Source organism: Notolepis coatsorum (genome assembly GCF_963971535.1).
Source record: "Notolepis coatsorum genome assembly, contig: SCAFFOLD_143, whole genome shotgun sequence".
NCBI classification, from domain to species: domain Eukaryota; kingdom Metazoa; phylum Chordata; class Actinopteri; order Aulopiformes; family Paralepididae; genus Notolepis; species Notolepis coatsorum.
This window is the reverse complement of record NW_028173299.1, coordinates 219,023-238,649: the sequence shown is the minus strand read 5'-3', so window position 1 is coordinate 238,649 and position 19,627 is coordinate 219,023. Positions and strand designations below refer to the sequence as shown.

General features: G+C 52.1%; 1 protein-coding gene across 1 annotated transcript in view; it reads right to left on the bottom strand.

Annotated features, from left to right (window-relative positions):
• Nucleotides 1-6,717: 6,717 nt before the first annotated feature.
• LOC311247822 (man(5)GlcNAc(2)-PP-dolichol translocation protein RFT1-like) overlaps nucleotides 6,718-19,627 on the bottom strand; it is a gene marked incomplete at both ends in the record, with an annotated part of 77,732 nt that continues 64,822 nt past the window's right edge. Inside the window, 2 exons of the mRNA XM_084338817.1 lie at nucleotides 6,718-6,882; nucleotides 15,289-15,538. Of these exons, the coding sequence (XP_084194943.1) occupies nucleotides 6,718-6,882; nucleotides 15,289-15,538 (415 nt within the window). The remainder of the gene's footprint in view (nucleotides 6,883-15,288; nucleotides 15,539-19,627) is intronic.

Below are 19,627 nucleotides of genomic sequence, written 5' to 3'. Positions count from 1 at the left end.
AACCTCCGCAGTCTGAGCTCTTTTTCCACTTCATGCTCAAGCTCCAACCTACGAATGTTAACAGCCCTTTCATTTTCTGCCTCAAGCTCCATTCTACGAAGCCGATACTCCGCCTCACGTGCTTGTGCCTTCTCCTGAGCCTCCATCTGGAGACGTGCTATTCTAACCTTGACCTGGGCCCCTTCTCGAGACCCAGTTGACACAGGAGAGGTCAAGTGAAAATGTGGCAATGTGACGTTCACACCTGCCTTTTCAGCACCCTGGGCTTGCTCCTCAGAAGGCGGTGCTTCTGTAGGTTCACCAGGAGGACTTGCATGTTCATCAGAGACCGCAGGTAAAACAAGCGTCCCCTGCTCCAACAGCTTATCTACCACAAGACACCTGATATCCTGCTTAAGATGCTTTTGTTGAACCGAGAGTTGAAAATGTGTGGCAATCTCCACTAAGTCTGCCTTGCGGCAGCTATCTAGCGCTTCCCAAGTAGGATTGCTCAAGAATTTCCCCAGATCAAAAGTACTAACTGCCATTATTTTCTCTTACACAAATGCCATTTTTACACAAATTAATTAATAACTATACAAGTGTAAACAAACACAGTTCACCAAATCCATCAACCAACAATTGAACACGGGTTACAAGATCCCGGACGAGCCCCCATTTATGTTACGACCCCTGTGTGTCTAAGGGTAAAGGGCTGTAACATAACAGTTGGTTGACAGAAAAGATGGACCACGTTTGTAAACAACAATGATATTTATTGGTAAATGCAAAGGAAGCACATGTAGCTCAGGGGTGAGCCCAGGCCAAAACAACAAACAAACACCACTATACTCCAAATAAACCCAATCTAATCTATGGTAAAAGAAATTACATTACCTAAACTACTCTTACCTAACCAAAACAGGAGAAAACAATATCCAAAGGAAATGGCAGCTCACCCCATCTGTGCTTCCTGAGAAAGGAGGAGAAAAACACATTAATGATACATACAACAAAATGGAAACATAACAAAACAATCTATAGGTAACAATGCTCTCTCTGCGGCCATACAATCACAAAGGCACTTTCACTATTACAAAGGCCTATAAACAAAAAGGGATATTATCAAAGTACAATGCCACAAAATAACACTAGGCCTAGCCTCATGCCAGAGAGAGAGAAAGACTGAAGGGAGAAAGCCATGTTTTAACAGGTGTGGGGTGATCCATGATTGGGGGGTGTGGATTGAGTGTTGGAGTCTGGAAAGCCAACCACCAATCACTGCTGTGTTGCAATAATGGAAGGATTGGCCTGGCAGGGACCAATGGGGAAGGGAACAATGGCTGGAGGGAGGAAACAAAATGGAGAACACACACACATGGAGACACACACTGGGGAATATATACATTGGGATGTAACAGTGCCCTTTTGGTATTAATGGGGGGCTCCAGTCCCCTGGGGGTGGGGGGGAGTGAGGGGGGGAGAGTGAGGGGTCCGGGGGAGCGCTCTGATGGGGGGGGGGGGGAGTGAGGGGGGGAGAGTGAGGGGTCCGGGGGAGCGCTCTGATGGGGGGGGGGGAGTGAGGGGTCCGGGGGAGCGCTCTGATGGGGGGGGGGGGGGGAGTGAGGGGTCCGGGGGAGCGCTCTGATGGGGGGGGGGGGGGGAGTGAGGGGTCCGGCGGAGCGCTCTGTCTGATGGGGGGGGGGGGAGTGAGGGGTCCGGGGGAGCGCTCTGATGGGGGGGGGGGGGGGGAGTGAGGGGTCCGGCGGAGCGCTCTGTCTGATGGGGGGGGGGGAGTGAGGGGTCCGGGGGAGCGCTCTGATGGGGGGGGGGGGGGGGGAGTGAGGGGTCCGGGGGAGCGCTCTGATGGGGGGGGGGGGGGGGAGTGAGGGGTCCGGGGGAGCGCTCTGATGGGGGGGGGGGGGGGGGGAGGGAGGGGTCCGGGGGAGCGCTCTGATGGGGGGGGGGGGGGGGGAGTGAGGGGTCCGGGGGAGCGCTCTGTCTGATGGGGGGGGGGGGGAGTGAGGGGTCCGGGGGAGCGCTCTGATGGGGGGGGGGGGGGGGGAGTGAGGGGTCCGGGGGAGCGCTCTGATGGGGGGGGGGGGGGAGTGAGGGGTCCGGGGGAGCGCTCTGATGGGGGGGGGGGGGGAGTGAGGGGTCCGGGGGAGCGCTCTGATGGGGGGGGGGGGAGTGAGGGGTCTGGGGGAGCGCTCTGATGGGGGGGGGGGGGAGGGAGGGGTCCGGGGGAGCGCTCTGATGGGGGGGGGGGGGGTGAGGGGTCCGGGGGAGCGCTCTGATGGGGGGGGGGGGGGAGTGAGGGGTCCGGGGGAGCGCTCTGTCTGATGGGGGGGGGGGGGGGGGAGTGAGGGGTCCGGGGGAGCGCTCTGTTTGATGGGGGGGGGGGGGGGAGTGAGGGGTCCGGGGGAGCGCTCTGTCTGATGGGGGGGGGGGGGGGGAGTGAGGGGTCCGGGGAGCGCTCTGTCTGATGGGGGGGGGGGGGGGGGAGTGAGGGGGGGAGAGTGAGGGGTCCGGGGGAGCGCTCTGATGGGGGGGGGGGAGTGAGGGGTCCGGGGGAGCGCTCTGATGGGGGGGGGGGGGGGGGGGGAGTGAGGGGTCCGGGGGAGCGCTCTGATGGGGGGGGGGGGAGTGAGGGGTCCGGCGGAGCGCTCTGTCTGATGGGGGGGGGGGGGGGGAGTGAGGGGTCCGGGGGAGCGCTCTGATGGGGGGGGGGGGGGGGGAGTGAGGGGTCCGGGGGAGCGCTCTGTCTGATGGGGGGGGGGGGGGGGAGTGAGGGGTCCGGGGGAGCGCTCTGTCTGATGGGGGGGGGGGGGAGTGAGGGGTCTGGGGGAGCGCTCTGTCTGATGGGGGGGGGGGGAGTGAGGGGTCTGGGGGAGCGCTCTGTCTGATGGGGGGGGGGGGAGTGAGGGGTCTGGGGGAGCGCTCTGTCTGATGGGGGGGGGGGGGAGTGAGGGGTCCGGGGGAGCGCTCTGTCTGACGGGGGGGGGGGGGGGGGGGGGGGGGGTGAGGGGTCCGGGGGAGCGCTCTGTCTGATGGGGGGGGGGGGGGGGAGTGAGGGGTCCGGGGGAGCGCTCTGTCTGATGGGGGGGGGGGGGGGGGGGGAGTGAGGGGTCCGGGGGAGCGCTCTGATGGGGGGGGGGGGAGTGAGGGGTCCGGGGGAGCGCTCTGTCTGATGGGGGGGGGGGGGAGTGAGGGGTCCGGGGGAGCGCTCTGTCTGATGGGGGGGGGGGGGGGGGGAGTGAGGGGTCCGGGGGAGCGCTCTGATGGGGGGGGGGGAGTGAGGGGTCCGGGGGAGCGCTCTGTCTGATGGGGGGGGGGGGGAGTGAGGGGTCCGGGGGAGCGCTCTGTCTGATGGGGGGGGGGGGGGGGGGAGTGAGGGGTCCGGGGGAGCGCTCTGTCTGATGGGGGGGGGGGGAGTGAGGGGTCCGGGGGAGCGCTCTGTCTGATGGGGGGGGGGGGAGTGAGGGGTCTGGGGGAGCGCTCTGTCTGATGGGGGGGGGGGAGTGAGGGGTCTGGGGGAGCGCTCTGTCTGATGGGGGGGGGGGGGAGTGAGGGGTCCGGGGGAGCGCTCTGTCTGATATATGATATATCCCCCCCCAATATATAAATCTAACCATAACTACGTTATGGTTAACTGAGTTTTATAGTGAAAAGAGCAGCTTTATTGGTCAAGATTGAAGGCTCTATATTGCAGGAAATTGCACATACAGGTTCATTAAATTCAAAAAAAATCTGCCGTGGAGGGGGTCATGCCGGACCCCCTCCAAACCACCCCTTGCCTACCCAAACAAAAAATATATATATTAAAAAAAAAAAAAAAAAGGGCACCTATCTGGGCTAAGCCCCGGATCTCCTACAATCCTAAATCCGCCCCTGACCTCATGTTCATCACCCTCTTATAACAGTGCTTGAACAGCTACTGTAATGCATTTTCTCAAATTCATTCATCAAAACGGCAAAGGCTTGCAATTGCTCATTCACTTTTCTCAAGTCACGTCCACGTCATCAAATCCGTCAAACAGTGCATCTCCTCAGACATTTTAATCCCAATTACAATATCACAATAATGTGAGTGACAGTGATACAATTCAACAATCCACAGATTCAGATTCGTCGTAATTCACATCCACAATCCACGCATAAAGGCGCCTTCAATTTATGCTTGAATGAAACACAATCCGGGCGCTCCGTTAGGCAAATAAATCCACAGCGGAGAATATGAAACGAATCAGAGCCAAACGCCCGATAGGTTTAATTCATTCAGAGTCTGAGTCTCTTGTTGTGATCTCTTTTCAACACGCCTCAGTCTTGTTGTGATCTCTTTTCAACACGCCTCAGTCTCTTGTTGTGATCTCTTTTCAACACGCCTCAGTCTCTTGTTGTGATCTCTCTTCAACACGCCTCAGTCTCTTGTTGTGATCTCTTTTCAACATGCCTCAGTCTTGTTGTGATCTCTTTTCAACACGCCTCAGTGCTGAGTCTTGTTGTGATCTCTTTTCAACACGCCTCAGTCCCTTGTTGTGATCTCTTTTCAACACGCCTCAGTCTCTTGTTGTGATCTCTTTTCAACACGCCTCAGTCTCTTGTTGTGATCTCTTTTCAACACGCCTCAGTCTCTTGTTGTGATCTCTTTTCAACACGCCTCAGTGCTGAGTCTTGTTGTGATCTCTTTTCAACACGCCTCAGTCTCTTGTTGTGATCTCTTTTCAACACGCCTCAGTCTCTTGTTGTGATCTCTTTTCAACACGCCTCAGTCTCTTGTTGTGATCTCTTTTCAACACGCCTCAGTCTCTTGTTGTGATCTCTTTTCAACACGCCTCAGTCTCTTGTTGTGATCTCTTTTCAACACGCCTCAGTCTCTTGTTGTGATCTCTTTTCAACACGCCTCAGTGCTGAGTCTCTTGTTGTGATCTCTTTTCAACACGCCTCAGTCTCTTGTTGTGATCTCTTTTCAACACGCCTCAGTCTCTTGTTGTGATCTCTTTTCAACACGCCTCAGTGCTGAGTCTCTTGTTATTTCTGTCTGTCTGTCGAAGACCGAGGGAATCGCATCAGGCTTCAGCTGATTAGTGGTCTTCTGGACAACAACAACAACATAATCCGAGGCAATGAAGTGTTCGCTGCAGATCCTCTTTCCCTGTCCAACAGGCTGATCGCGCCGCCTGAGTGCAGCCAGCCTGAGCCAACGTGCCAACAACACTGTTTTTTTCACTGGTAGTTTGTGGAAATTAACCAACTTTCCTCTCTCTTTCACACAGTAAAATTTGTTTGAACAGCCAGGAGCAATACAAAAAGAACCACCGCGGTCCCGTTGTTTGGTAGGCAACATTTGACTGACCCGACAGTCCATGTTTACTATGCAGCTAACCAGCAGTGTTGACACCAAACCAACACGTGACGTCAGCAACAAAATGGCGGCGCACATGTTCATAAATGCTACATAAATGGACATTACAAATCGTTTTTTCTTAGAAACGCCTTATTTTTATAACATGATTTTTTCTGTGGTTTATCTAAATACTAATTTGATGCTATGACTATGTGTTTATCGCTATGCTTCATCTCCCCTTTAAGCGATTAATTAACATGTCTATTTACCATGTCTATTCTAGTTATTTTTTTATTATTACTATTACTACACCACTAAAATGTATTATAAATGTATTATAACAGTGTTATTATAAAGTGTTACCGACTTCTGAGTTAAGTCCTGCATTATTATATTATATTATTATTATTCATAACTCCAGACAGGTCTGAAGAACCCTAATCATACACCTGTCAAAACGTTCCTTTCCCCCAAAGATTGTCTTCAGAAACAACAATGACACACTTGATACTCAAATACACCAAAGTAGAGATGGTCCAGCATGTCACACGCACGCACACACACACGCACGCACACAGACAAAGTTCATTGCACCAATTGTCCTCCGTCTACTTTGTCCTCCAGGTCAACAGTGTCTCCAGTGTCTCCACTGTTTGAAGGACCCACTTGTCCGTCTTCCACAGGGATTTAAGCTTGTTTCTTGGTGTATCTTGTCCGTCTTCCACAGGGATTTAAGTTTGTTTCTTGGTGTATCTTGTCCGTCTTCCACAGGGATTTAAGTTTGTTTCTTGGTGTATCTTGTCCGTCTTCCACAGGGATTTAAGCTTGTTTCTTGGTGTATCTTGTCCGTCTTCCACAGGGATTTAAGTTTGTTTCTTGGTGTATCTTGTCCGTCTTCCACAGGGATTTAAGTTTGTTTCTTGGTGTATCTTGTCCGTCTTCCACAGGGATTTAAGTTTGTTTCTTGGTGTATCTTGTCCGTCTTCCACAGGGATTTAAGTTTGTTTCTTGGTGTATCTTGTCCGTCTTGCACAGGGATTTAAGCTTGTTTCTTGGTGTATCTTGTCCGTCTTCCACAGGGATTTAAGCTTGTTTCTTGGTGTATCTTGTCCGTCTTCCACAGGGATTTAAGCTTGTTTCTTGGTGTATCTTGTCCGTCTTCCACAGGGATTTAAGCTTGTTTCTTGGTGTATCTTGTCCGTCTTCCACAGGGATTTAAGCTTGTTTCTTGGTGTATCTTGTCCGTCTTCCACAGGGATTTAAGTTTGTTTCTTGGTGTATCTTGTCCGTCTTCCACAGGGATTTAAGCTTGTTTCTTGGTGTATCTTGTCCGTCTTCCACAGGGATTTAAGCTTGTTTCTTGGTGTATCTTGTCCGTCTTCCACAGGGATTTAAGCTTGTTTCTTGGTGTATCGAGGCAACAGCTGAGTCCTCACAAACTGGACGAGCTGGGTCTCTGTCAGGAGGACGGTGAGGAGGACACAGAGGAGACACACCGCACCCACAGCCACGTGGACCAGTCTCAGCAGCCACCCACTGTCGCAACAGAACAGACCCTGAGACAGGAGACAGAGAGGAGACAGGAGACGTACAGGAGACAGGAGATGTACAGGAGACAGGAGACGGGAGACAGGAGACAGAGAGGAGACAGGAGACGTACAGGAGACAGGAGACAGAGACAGGGACAGGAGACAGAGACAAGAGACAGGAGACAGGAGACAGAGACAGAGTAGAGACAGGGACAGGAGACAGAGTAGAGACAGAGACAGAGTAGAGACAGGAGACAGAGACAGGAGACAGAGACAGAGTAGAGACAGGAGACAGAGACAGAGTAGAGACAGAGTAGAGACAGAGACAGGAGACAGAGAGGAGACAGGAGACGTACAGGAGACAGGAGACAGAGACAGAGTAGAGACAGAGACAGGAGACAGAGACAGGAGACAGAGACAGGAGACAGAGACAGGAGACGGGAGACAGGAGACAGAGACAGGAGACAGAGACAGGAGACAGAGACAGGAGACAGAGTAGAGACAGAGACAGGAGACATAGACAGGAGACAGAGACAGGAGACAGAGACAGGAGACAGAGTAGAGACAGAGACAGGAGACAGAGACATGAGACAGATACAGGAGACAGATACAGAGTAGAGACAGAGACAGGAGACAGAGACAGAGTAGAGAGAGAGTAGAGACAGAGACAGAGTAGAGACAGAGACAGAGTAGAGACAGAGTAGAGAGAGAGTAGAGACAGAGACAGAGTAGAGAGAGAGTAGAGACAGAGTAGAGACAGGAGACAGAGACATGAGACAGAGTAGAGACAGAGACAGGAGACAGAGACAAGAGACAGGAGACAGAGACAGAGTAGAGACAGGAGACAGGAGACAGGAGACAGAGACAGGAGACAGAGACAGGAGACAGGAAACAGGAGACAGGAGACAGAGACAGGAGACAGGAAACAGGAGACAGGAGACAGAGACAGGAGACAGAGACAAGAGACAGGAGACAAGAGACAGGAGACAGAGACAGAGACAGAGTAGAGACAGAGTAGAGACAGAGACAGGAGACAAGAGACAAGAGACAGGAGACAGGAGACAGAGACAAGAGACAGGAGACAGGAGACAGAGACAGAGACAGAGTAGAGACAGAGACAGAGACAGGAGACAGGAGACAGGAGACAGGAGACAGAGACAGAGTAGAGACAGAGACAGGAGACAAGAGACAGGAGACAGAGACAGAGACAGGAGACAGGAGACAGAGACAAGAGACAGGAGACAGGAGACAGGAGACAGGAGACAGAGACAGAGACAGAGACAGAGAGAGAGACAGGGACAGGAGACAGAGTAGAGACAGAGACAGAGTAGAGACAGGAGACATAGACAGGAGACAGAGACAGAGTAGAGACAGGAGACAGAGACAGAGTAGAGACAGAGTAGAGACAGAGACAGGAGACAGAGAGGAGACAGGAGACGTACAGGAGACAGGAGACAGAGACAGAATAGAGACAGAGACAGGAGACAGAGACAGGAGACAGGAGACAGAGACAGGAGACGGGAGACAGGAGACAGAGACAGGAGACATAGACAGGAGACAGAGACAGGAGACAGAGTAGAGACAGAGACAGGAGACATAGACAGGAGACAGAGACAGGAGACAGAGACAGGAGACAGAGACAGGAGACAGAGTAGAGACAGAGACAGGAGACAGAGACATGAGACAGATACAGGAGACAGAGACAGGAGACAGAGACAGGAGACAGAGACAGAGTAGAGACAGAGACAGGAGACAGAGACAGAGTAGAGAGAGAGTAGAGACAGAGACAGAGTAGAGACAGAGACAGAGTAGAGACAGAGTAGAGAGAGAGTAGAGACAGAGACAGAGTAGAGAGAGAGTAGAGACAGAGTAGAGACAGGAGACAGAGACATGAGACAGAGTAGAGACAGAGACAGGAGACAGAGACAAGAGACAGGAGACAGAGACAGAGTAGAGACAGGAGACAGGAGACAGAGACAGGAGACAGGAGACAGAGACAGGAGACAGGAGACAGGAAACAGGAGACAGAGACAGGAGACAGGAAACAGGAGACAGGAGACAGAGACAGGAGACAGGAAACAGGAGACAGGAGACAGAGACAGGAGACAGAGACAAGAGACAGGAGACAAGAGACAGGAGACAGAGACAGAGTAGAGACAGAGTAGAGACAGAGACAGGAGACAAGAGACAAGAGACAGGAGACAGGAGACAAGAGACAGGAGACAGGAGACAGAGACAGAGACAGAGTAGAGACAGGAGACAGAGACAGGAGACAGAGACAGAGACAGAGTAGAGACAGAGACAAGAGACAGGAGACAGGAGACAGGAGACAGAGACAGGAGACAGAGACAGGAGACAGGAGACAGGAGACAGAGACAGAGTAGAGACAGAGACAGGAGACAAGAGACAGGAGACAGAGACAGGAGACAGGAGACAGGAGACAGAGACAGAGACAGAGACAGAGACCGGAGACCGGAGACCGGAGACCGGAGACCGGAGACCGGAGACCGGAGACCGGAGACAGAGACAGAGACAAGAGACAAGAGACAAGAGACAGGAGACAGAGACAGGAAGAAAATCGTCAATCAATCTCTAGCATATATGATGAAGATGGCTCTTTGATTTGTGATCAACTTCAAATCAATCAAGCATTCACAAAATGTTATAGCACACTGTATAAATCAGAATGTTGTACGAGTGAAGAGGAAATGGAAAACATTTTCAGAGATATAAATCTCCCAACCCCTCTGAAGAAGAAAGGGAATCACTGGATGCACCTATCCTGGAAAATTAAATTAAATCGGCTATCAAATCCCTCTCAGCCGGTAAAACACCGGGTGATGATGGCTATACAAGTGAATTTCTTAAGTGTTTCCAAGTCACTCTTACACCACTTCTAATATTGCTGTTTAATGATATAGTGGCCAATCAATCCATGTCGCTAACCATGCGGCAAGCTACTATTTCATTGATTCAAAAACCTGGCAAGGATCACTTGCAAATGTGTAATTTCAGACCTTTGAGTATTTTAAATAGTGATTATAAGCTGTTTGCGAAGGTCCTTGCAGGGCGATTGGAAAATGGTATAGCCTCATTGATTCATATTGATCAGGCTGGCTTTGTACAGGGTCGCCTAGCTTCAAATAACATGAGGAGGCTAATGCATGTCATGTCAAGGGTGGGGCCTCCCAGCATCCAGCGATGGCAATATCGCTGGATGCTGAGAAAGCCTTTGATCGAGTGGAGTGGAAATATCTGTTTTATGTACTTCCTAAATACGGATTTGAACCGGTTGTCATGAACTGGATAAAGGCACTTTACCATGAACCGGTTACGTCAGTCAGAACAAATGGTATAAGGTCTAATCCATTCCATCTCTATCGATCTACCCGCCAAGGATGTCCGGTTTCACCGCACATTTTTATTCTTTCCCTCGAACCACTTGCCTGTGCTATACGTGCTCATAAGGAAATCAGTGGTATTCGTATTGGTAGTTGTGAGTATAAGGCCAGCCTGTTTGCTGATGACATATTATTAACACTAACAAATCCTAGCCATTCCATCTCTCAAGTGCTAAAGCTTATAGATACATTTGGTAATTCTTCGGGCTATAAAGTGAATTATAGTAAAAGTGAAGTTATTCCACTTAACAACCTAACTTTTCAATCACATCTGGGTTCTGCTCCTTTCAATTGGAAGCCAAAAGGAATTAAATACCTGGGAATTAAAATCCGATCTCCCATTGAAAAAATGGTTGAGGGGGCGGCTAGGTGGTGCAGTGGGCAAGGCGCTCGCCACCAACGCAGGAGATGCTGGGTTCGAGCCCAGCTCTCGCCGTTGCTACCAGCTTGGCTGGTCGTTCATACTAATACAATTGGCAGTATTAGGGGGTGGGAAGCTGGTGGGGTGGGGATCAGACGTTGTGGACAGCACCTCCTACAGGTCGGTTGGTGCGCCTGCGGGTCAGAATCAGGAAGCGACGGGGGCGGCGTGTCCCTCCCACGCAGACCCCCGCCGCTGAGAGATCGCGCTGTGCAGGTGAAAAGATGCGACGGCTGCCTCCTCGAGTACCGGAGGGGACACGTGATGCAAGGCTTGGTCCACATTGCAGCCGGCCAGTGGGAGGCGTGGCCTAACAGCGTTCGAGACAGGGGAGGGTTGAATTGGACGATACGGAATTGGGGACGGGAGAAAAATAGAAAAAATGGGGAGAAAAGGTAGATAAAAAAAAACATTGAAAGAGATAGATCTTTGTTATGTTCTTCTATAATTTGTTCTTCAAGCCATTCCCAGCTGCCAATCTGTCTCACACTATTGTAAGCCCACTGCAAGGGGTATCTTCAGTTATTTACCTAGGATTTGACTTGATTCAACAACAAAGCAGTCGGAGCAATGGCAAATCAAAAACGGTCGAAATTGTAGTTATTTGAAGTTTGGATTATTTTTTTCACGACTGAGGTAGGTACATAAAAAAATTTGAGACTAAAGTACAGAAAAAAGATACCGTTGGGTACCGGTATCGATTCACAGGTACCGGTACCGTATCGATTCAAATGTGAAAGGTACCCATCCCTAGAGGTGAGGAGGGCCCCCTGACCCCTGACCCTGACCCTGAAGACACAGACCTCAGAGAGGGTGGTGAGGAGGGCCCCCTGACCCCTGACCCCTGAAGACACAGACCTCAGAGAGGGTGGTGAGGAGGGCCCCCTGACCCCTGACCCTGAAGACAGACCTCAGAGAGGGTGGTGAGGAGGGCCCCCTGACCCCTGACCCTGAAGACACAGACCTCAGAGAGGGTGGTGAGGAGGGCCCCCTGACCCCTGACCCTGAAGACACAGACCTCAGAGAGGGTGGTGAGGAGGGCCCCCTGACCCCTGACCCTGAAGACACAGACCTCAGAGAGGGTGGTGAGGAGGGCCCCCTGACCCCTGACCCTGAAGACACAGACCTCAGAGAGGGTGGTGAGGAGGGCCCCCTGACCCCTGACCCTGAAGACACAGACCTCAGAGAGGGTGGTGAGGAGGGCCCCCTGACCCCTGACCCTGAAGACACAGACCTCAGAGAGGGCGGTGAGGAGGGCCCCCTGACCCCTGACCCTGAAGACACAGACCTCAGAGAGGGTGGTGAGGAGGGCCCCCTGACCCCTGACCCTGAAGACACAGACCTCAGAGAGGGTGGTGAGGAGGGCCCCCTGACCCCTGACCCTGAAGACACAGACCTCAGAGAGGGTGGTGAGGAGGGCCCCCTGACCTCTGACCCTGAAGACACAGACCTCAGAGAGGGTGGTGAGGAGGGCCCCCTGACCCCTGACCCTGAAGACACAGACCTCAGAGAGGGCGGTGAGGAGGGCCCCCTGACCCCTGACCCTGAAGACACAGACCTCAGAGAGGGTGGTGAGGAGGGCCCCCTGACCCCTGACCCCTGACCCTGAAGACACAGACCTCAGAGAGGGTGGTGAGGAGGGCCCCCTGACCCCTGACCCTGAAGACACAGACCTCAGAGAGGGTGGTGAGGAGGGCCCCCTGACCCCTGACCCTGAAGACACAGACCTCAGAGAGGGTGGTGAGGAGGGCCCCCTGACCCCTGAAGACACAGACCTCAGAGAGGGTGGTGAGGAGGGCCCCCTGACCCCTGACCCTGAAGACACAGACCTCAGAGAGGGTGGTGAGGAGGGCCCCCTGACCCCTGACCCTGAAGACACAGACCTCAGAGAGGGTGGTGAGGAGGGCCCCCTGACCCCTGACCCTGAAGACACAGACCTCAGAGAGGGCGGTGAGGAGGGCCCCCTGACCCCTGACCCTGAAGACACAGACCTCAGAGAGGGCGGTGAGGAGGGCCCCCTGACCCCTGACCCTGAAGACACAGACCTCAGAGAGGGTGGTGAGGAGGGCCCCCTGACCCCTGACCCTGAAGACACAGACCTCAGAGAGGGCGGTGAGGAGGGCCCCCTGACCCCTGACCCTGAAGACACAGACCTCAGAGAGGGTGGTGAGGAGGGCCCCCTGACCCCTGACCCCTGACCCTGAAGACACAGACCTCAGAGAGGGTGGTGAGGAGGGCCCCCTGACCCCTGACCCTGAAGACACAGACCTCAGAGAGGGTGGTGAGGAGGGCCCCCTGACCCCTGACCCTGAAGACACAGACCTCAGAGAGGGCGGTGAGGAGGGCCCCCTGACCCCTGACCCTGAAGACACAGACCTCAGAGAGGGTGGTGAGGAGGGCCCCCTGACCCCTGACCCTGAAGACACAGACCTCAGAGAGGGTGGTGAGGAGGGCCCCCTGACCCCTGACCCTGAAGACACAGACCTCAGAGAGGGTGGTGAGGAGGGCCCCCTGACCCCTGACCCCTGAAGACACAGACCTCAGAGAGGGTGGTGAGGAGGGCCCCCTGACCCCTGACCCTGAAGACACAGACCTCAGAGAGGGTGGTGAGGAGGGCCCCCTGACCCCTGACCCTGAAGACACAGACCTCAGAGAGGGCGGTGAGGAGGGCCCCCTGACCCCTGACCCCTGACCCTGAAGACACAGACCTCAGAGAGGGCGGTGAGGAGGGCCCCCTGACCCCTGACCCTGAAGACACAGACCTCAGAGAGGGCAGTGAGGAGGGCCCCCTGACCCCTGACCCTGAAGACACAGACCTCAGAGAGGGTGGTGAGGAGGGCCCCCTGACCCCTGACCCTGAAGACACAGACCTCAGAGAGGGCAGTGAGGAGGGCCCCCTGACCCCTGACCCCTGACCCTGAAGACACAGACCTCAGAGAGGGTGGTGAGGAGGGCCCCCTGACCCCTGACCCTGAAGACACAGACCTCAGAGAGGGTGGTGAGGAGGGCCCCCTGACCCCTGACCCCTGACCCTGAAGACACAGACCTCAGAGAGGGCGGTGAGGAGGGCCCCCTGACCCCTGACCCTGAAGACACAGACCTCAGAGAGGGCGGTGAGGAGGGCCCCCTGACCCCTGACCCCTGACCCTGAAGACACAGACCTCAGAGAGGGCGGTGAGGAGGGCCCCCTGACCCCTGACCCCTGACCCTGAAGACACAGACCTCAGAGAGGGTGGTGAGGAGGGCCCCCTGACCCCTGACCCTGAAGACACAGACCTCAGAGAGGGTGGTGAGGAGGGCCCCCTGACCCCTGACCCTGAAGACACAGACCTCAGAGAGGGCGGTGAGGAGGGCCCCCTGACCCCTGACCCTGAAGACACAGACCTCAGAGAGGGTGGTGAGGAGGGCCCCCTGACCCCTGACCCTGAAGACACAGACCTCAGAGAGGGCGGTGAGGAGGGCCCCCTGACCCCTGACCCCTGACCCTGAAGACACAGACCTCAGAGAGGGTGGTGAGGAGGGCCCCCTGACCCCTGACCCTGAAGACACAGACCTCAGAGAGGGCGGTGAGGAGGGCCCCCTGACCCCTGACCCCTGACCCTGAAGACACAGACCTCAGAGAGGGTGGTGAGGAGGGCCCCCTGACCCCTGACCTCTGACCCTGAAGACACAGACCTCAGAGAGGGTGGTGAGGAGGGCCCCCTAACCCTGACCCCTGACCCTGAAGACACAGACCTCAGAGAGGGTGGTGAGGAGGGCCCCCTGACCCCTGACCCTGAAGACAGACCTCAGAGAGGGTGGTGAGGAGGGCCCCCTGACCCCTGACCCTGAAGACACAGACCTCAGAGAGGGTGGTGAGGAGGGCCCCCTGACCCCTGACCCTGAAGACACAGACCTCAGAGAGGGTGGTGAGGAGGGCCCCCTGACCCCTGACCCTGAAGACACAGACCTCAGAGAGGGTGGTGAGGAGGGCCCCCTGACCCCTGACCCCTGACCCTGAAGACACAGACCTCAGAGAGGGTGGTGAGGAGGGCCCCCTGACCCCTGACCCTGAAGACACAGACCTCAGAGAGGGTGGTGAGGAGGGACCCCTGACCCCTGACCCTGAAGACACAGACCTCAGAGAGGGTGGTGAGCAGGGCCCCCTGACCCCTGACCCTGAAGACACAGACCTCAGAGAGGGCGGTGAGGAGGGCCCCCTGACCCCTGACCCTGAAGACACAGACCTCAGAGAGGGTGGTGAGGAGGGCCCCCTGACCCCTGACCCTGAAGACACAGACCTCAGAGAGGGTGGTGAGGAGGGCCCCCTGACCCCTGACCCTGAAGACACAGACCTCAGAGAGGGTGGTGAGGAGGGCCCCCTGACCCCTGACCCTGAAGACACAGACCTCAGAGAGGGTGGTGAGGAGGGCCCCCTGACCCCTGACCCCTGACCCTGAAGACACAGACCTCAGAGAGGGTGGTGAGGAGGGCCCCCTGACCCCTGACCCTGAAGACACAGACCTCAGAGAGGGCGGTGAGGAGGGCCCCCTGACCCCTGACCCTGAAGACACAGACCTCAGAGAGGGCGGTGAGGAGGGCCCCCTGACCCCTGACCCTGAAGACACAGACCTCAGAGAGGGCGGTGAGCAGGGCGCTCAGGCCCAGCGCCAGCAGCAGGATGGGGGAGGGACGCAGGCTCCTCAGGGGCCTCCAGGGGCTGCGGTGGAAGTAGTGCTGGATGTAGAGCAGGCTGTGCAGGATGCGGAGGCCCATGTTGAGACAGTTGGCCAGGATGAAGCCCACGCTGCCAGCCCAGGCCGTCAGCGCGTAGGAGAGGAGCAGGAAGGAGGCGGACAGGGCCAGCATCACCAGGTTATACCTGCAGGGGTCAGAGGTCAGGGGTCAGCATCACCAGGTTATACCTGCAGGGGTCAGAGGTCAGGGGTCAGCATCACCAGGTTATACCTGCAGGGGTCAGAGGTCAGGGGCCAGCATCACCAGGTTATACCTGCAGGGGTCAGAGGTCAGGGGTCAGCATCACCAGGTTATACCTGCAGGGAGAACAGGGGTCAGCATCACCAGGTTATACCTGCAGGGAGAACAGGGGTCAGCATCACCAGGTTATACCTGCAGGGGTCAGAGGTCAGGGGTCAGCATCACCAGGTTATACCTGCAGGGAGAACAGGGGTCAGGGGTCAGCATCACCAGGTTATACCTGCAGGGAGAACAGGGGTCAGGGGTCAGCATCACCAGGTTATACCTGCAGGGAGAACAGGGGTCAGCATCACCAGGTTATACCTGCAGGGAGAACAGGGGTCAGGGGTCAGCATCACCAGGTTATACCTGCAGGGAGAACAGGGGTCAGCATCACCAGGTTATACCAGCAGGGAGAACAGGGGTCAGGGGTCAGCATCACCAGGTTATACCTGCAGGGAGAACAGGGGCGCTTAAAACACAGGTGTATATACAGTGTGTGTGAGTGTGTGTGTGTCTGTGTGTGTCTGTGTGTGTGTTTAAGTTTAAGTTTATTTGGATCCCCATTAGCCACAGCAGTGCTGGGGCTATTCTTCCTGGGGTCCATAACACGTAAAATACAGTTACAGACTTATACACTCACAACATTCACATGTCATACAGACAATTAAAACAACAATAAAAACTCCTAATCAAATTCATAATACAATACAACAATATATACGCCTTATGAATTCATAATACAATACAATAATACCTACCGGTACTCATAATGAATTCATAATACAATACACTACTATTTAGCTTTTACATACATTATCTATGTTCATATCAGCCAATTATACAATCTTTTAATAATATATCCCTATCAGACACATGCCTTTTCATCTATATATATACCTATCTCTTTATCAGACACATACATTTTCATTTACGTACACACTATCTATTAGGGAATGTCAATTTCTTTGGTTGAAAATGTTGTTTTACCACGATTTTGAAACGACATTTACTATTCTCCTGCTTAACATGTCTGGGAAGAGAGTTCCATTCCTGCATACCACGGAACATGACAGTTCGCTTCATTGCATTCGACCTCACTTTTGGAAGTGTAAAACCTTGTGCAGAAGCATGTCTGGTGGAATGGTTGTGTCTGTCAAGACTTATAGATTAATTGTTATATAAAATTGAGGGGATCTTTGTAACAAGAATATTCCTAGTGAATACAAGGAGTGAGCAGAGTAATTTATGTTTGACAAGTAACCAAGTTAAACAACTGTGCATCGCTGCAACATTAGTTCTGTACTCACAGCGAAGCGCTATACGTGCTGCTTTGTTTTGTACCATTTGCAATTTTTTCAGTTTATTCGTCGTTACATTCGACCATACTGCAGGACAATAGTCAAGATTTGACAAAACCAGAGCTTGAATGACCTGTTTGATAGAATTTAGTAACAAATGAGCACATCTTTTAACAACAGAAATCCCTCTTCCCATTTTCACTACTATATTGTTTATATGGTGTGACCATGACAATTTACTGTCTAATGTTACTCCTAGGAGTTTAGTCTCCTGGACTTGATTAATTACCACATCACTTATCAAAAGTTTCAAGACTGGGTTCGTTCTTAGAGTATGGTTTGAACCGAAAATTATGCTACTTGTCTTTGATATGTTTAGAACTAGTTTGTTATTCTTTATCCATTCCATCACTGATTGCAACTCTGCCTTTAGGACCGTATTTAATTCATTGGCTGTAGAGGCTGATGTGTAAATCGTTGAATCATCCGCATACATAGAAATATAGGACTTATTTAGGACGAGAGGCATGTCATTTGTAAATATGGTGTAGAGCAAAGGCCCAAGGCAACTTCCTTGGGGTACTCCACACCTTACCGTTTTAACTTCTGAGTAACTCCCATTAAAAAAAACGATTTGTTTCCGGTTTGCTAAATAAGTTTGAATCCAAAATAATGCAGATGAGGAGAAACCGTAACATTCAAGTTTTTTAATTAAGAATTTGTGATCTATGATGTCGAATGCTGCAGTAAAATCAAGCAAGACAGCGCCAACCATTTTCTTTTTATCTATCTCTTTCAGCCAATCATCCGTCATTTGGGTTAAAGCAGTCGCTGTTGAATGTCCTTCACGATATGCATGTTGAAAATCAGTGGTTAATGTGTTCAAAGAAAAGTAGCATTTAATCTGTTCACTTACTATTCTTTCCATCAGTTTACTTAAAACTGGCAGTAAACTTATGGGACGACTATTAGATCCTGAGAATGGCTATTTCAAATTTTTTGGCAGTGGTATTACTTTGGCAGTTTTCCACTGTTGCGGATACAAACATTCACTAAAGGATTGATTTATAATATGACAGATAGCAGGGGCAATTAAATCAGGGACCAATTTCAGAAGTTTCCCGTCAAGACCGTCAACACCTGGTGGTTTGTTTTTAGTGGTACTTAACACATTGACGACCACGGCTTGCAGTGTAATATATGGCTGGAGGACAACGCTTTGTCAACAAACCGATGTACTTTCTAACAGCTATATATATACTTTATAGTATTGCTATCTGTCCATTCTCATTGTCACTTGAGTGCATAAACCGTGCCTTCATAATGGCTTAAAGAAAATAAAAATACATCGGTTGGTTGTCATTTTATAGCGCCGTGAATATAAGGTTTATCGCAGTTTTCGCCTAGTCTTTTTTCTGGGGAGCTAGATAATAGGCTAAAGGCTAGTCACGTTATATCAAACGCCATTTCTGCTGTATATATACGAATGGAATAAAACAAACTGCGTAGCATCCGGACTATTACAGAGCATCTATGGATGAAATGGGGGCAGCGGGGGATGCCGATTACTATTATTGATTAGCAATACAGTGTGCGTTCAAGTAGCCATTTTCACTGATCGATCACGTTGCGTTTTAAAACAATGTCCAATCCAGCTGTAATTTGGGGGAATAGTATCCTACCGTCAGGCCATGTGATCGCCGGCAGCATTTCGTCATTAGTCATCGGAATCTGGTAGATCGATATGTCCATTGGTTGATCATAAATCCCATTATTCCAGGCTGAAATCTGCGTTCGGTAACGGGATCAAAGATGGAGTATGTTCGGCTGGGATCGAGGCTCATATGAAACGCCCACAGACAGTAAAACTTTTTTTTTTCAATTGCCCTCAATGATACTAAGCGGATCTGGCCGGTATTGCATGTTTCGAAAATCAAATATGCGGGTAGGTCCTGCAAGTCGATCGGGGACGTTAATAGCGTTATTAATATGGAATAAAACAATAACAACTTGCCACGAGTTAACTCGTGGCTCTGGTCCACAACGCATGGCACCGAAACACGAGTTAACTCGTGGCTGGTCCCTATAGTGTTAACATATGTTCTACATTACTTAGTCACAATATCAAAATTAAATGTAAAATGTTTATCTTTCATTATTTTATTCTTTATTAACACTTTAATCGCCGGGGTTAAATTCATAATTTACCATCCCTCGCCAGCCCTATTTAACATGGAGAAGTTCCCCTTCTTTGCAGGGCTATAACTTTTTAAATTCTATTGCTAAATTGCCATTATTATGGCCCATTCAATGTCCTATATGTATTGTTCAGGGTGTAGCAACGTTAAACTTTTTCATTCACATATTCATACTAAAATATGGTCTAAAGTATAAGTATGTTTTTATCGTTTTCTGCAGCTTTCTTCAGAACGTGATTTATAGCCCTAAATGCATTATATTGATGATCAAATACAGTTTGGTAGGAATCTGTGCGAGATAAGAAATTTCAACTGGATGTATTGTGCTTCTAGAAGTTTCTACGTATCATCTGATGATGACCGGATGGGCGGGGGATCGTTTATAATTCCGTGGGCAGCGTTAGATGATTCATCCAGAGTGGGTCATATGTTCATCATAGCAGTGTATATCGAACACGTTAGAATATAACGCTGAATCTTACCGTGGCTTCCTCG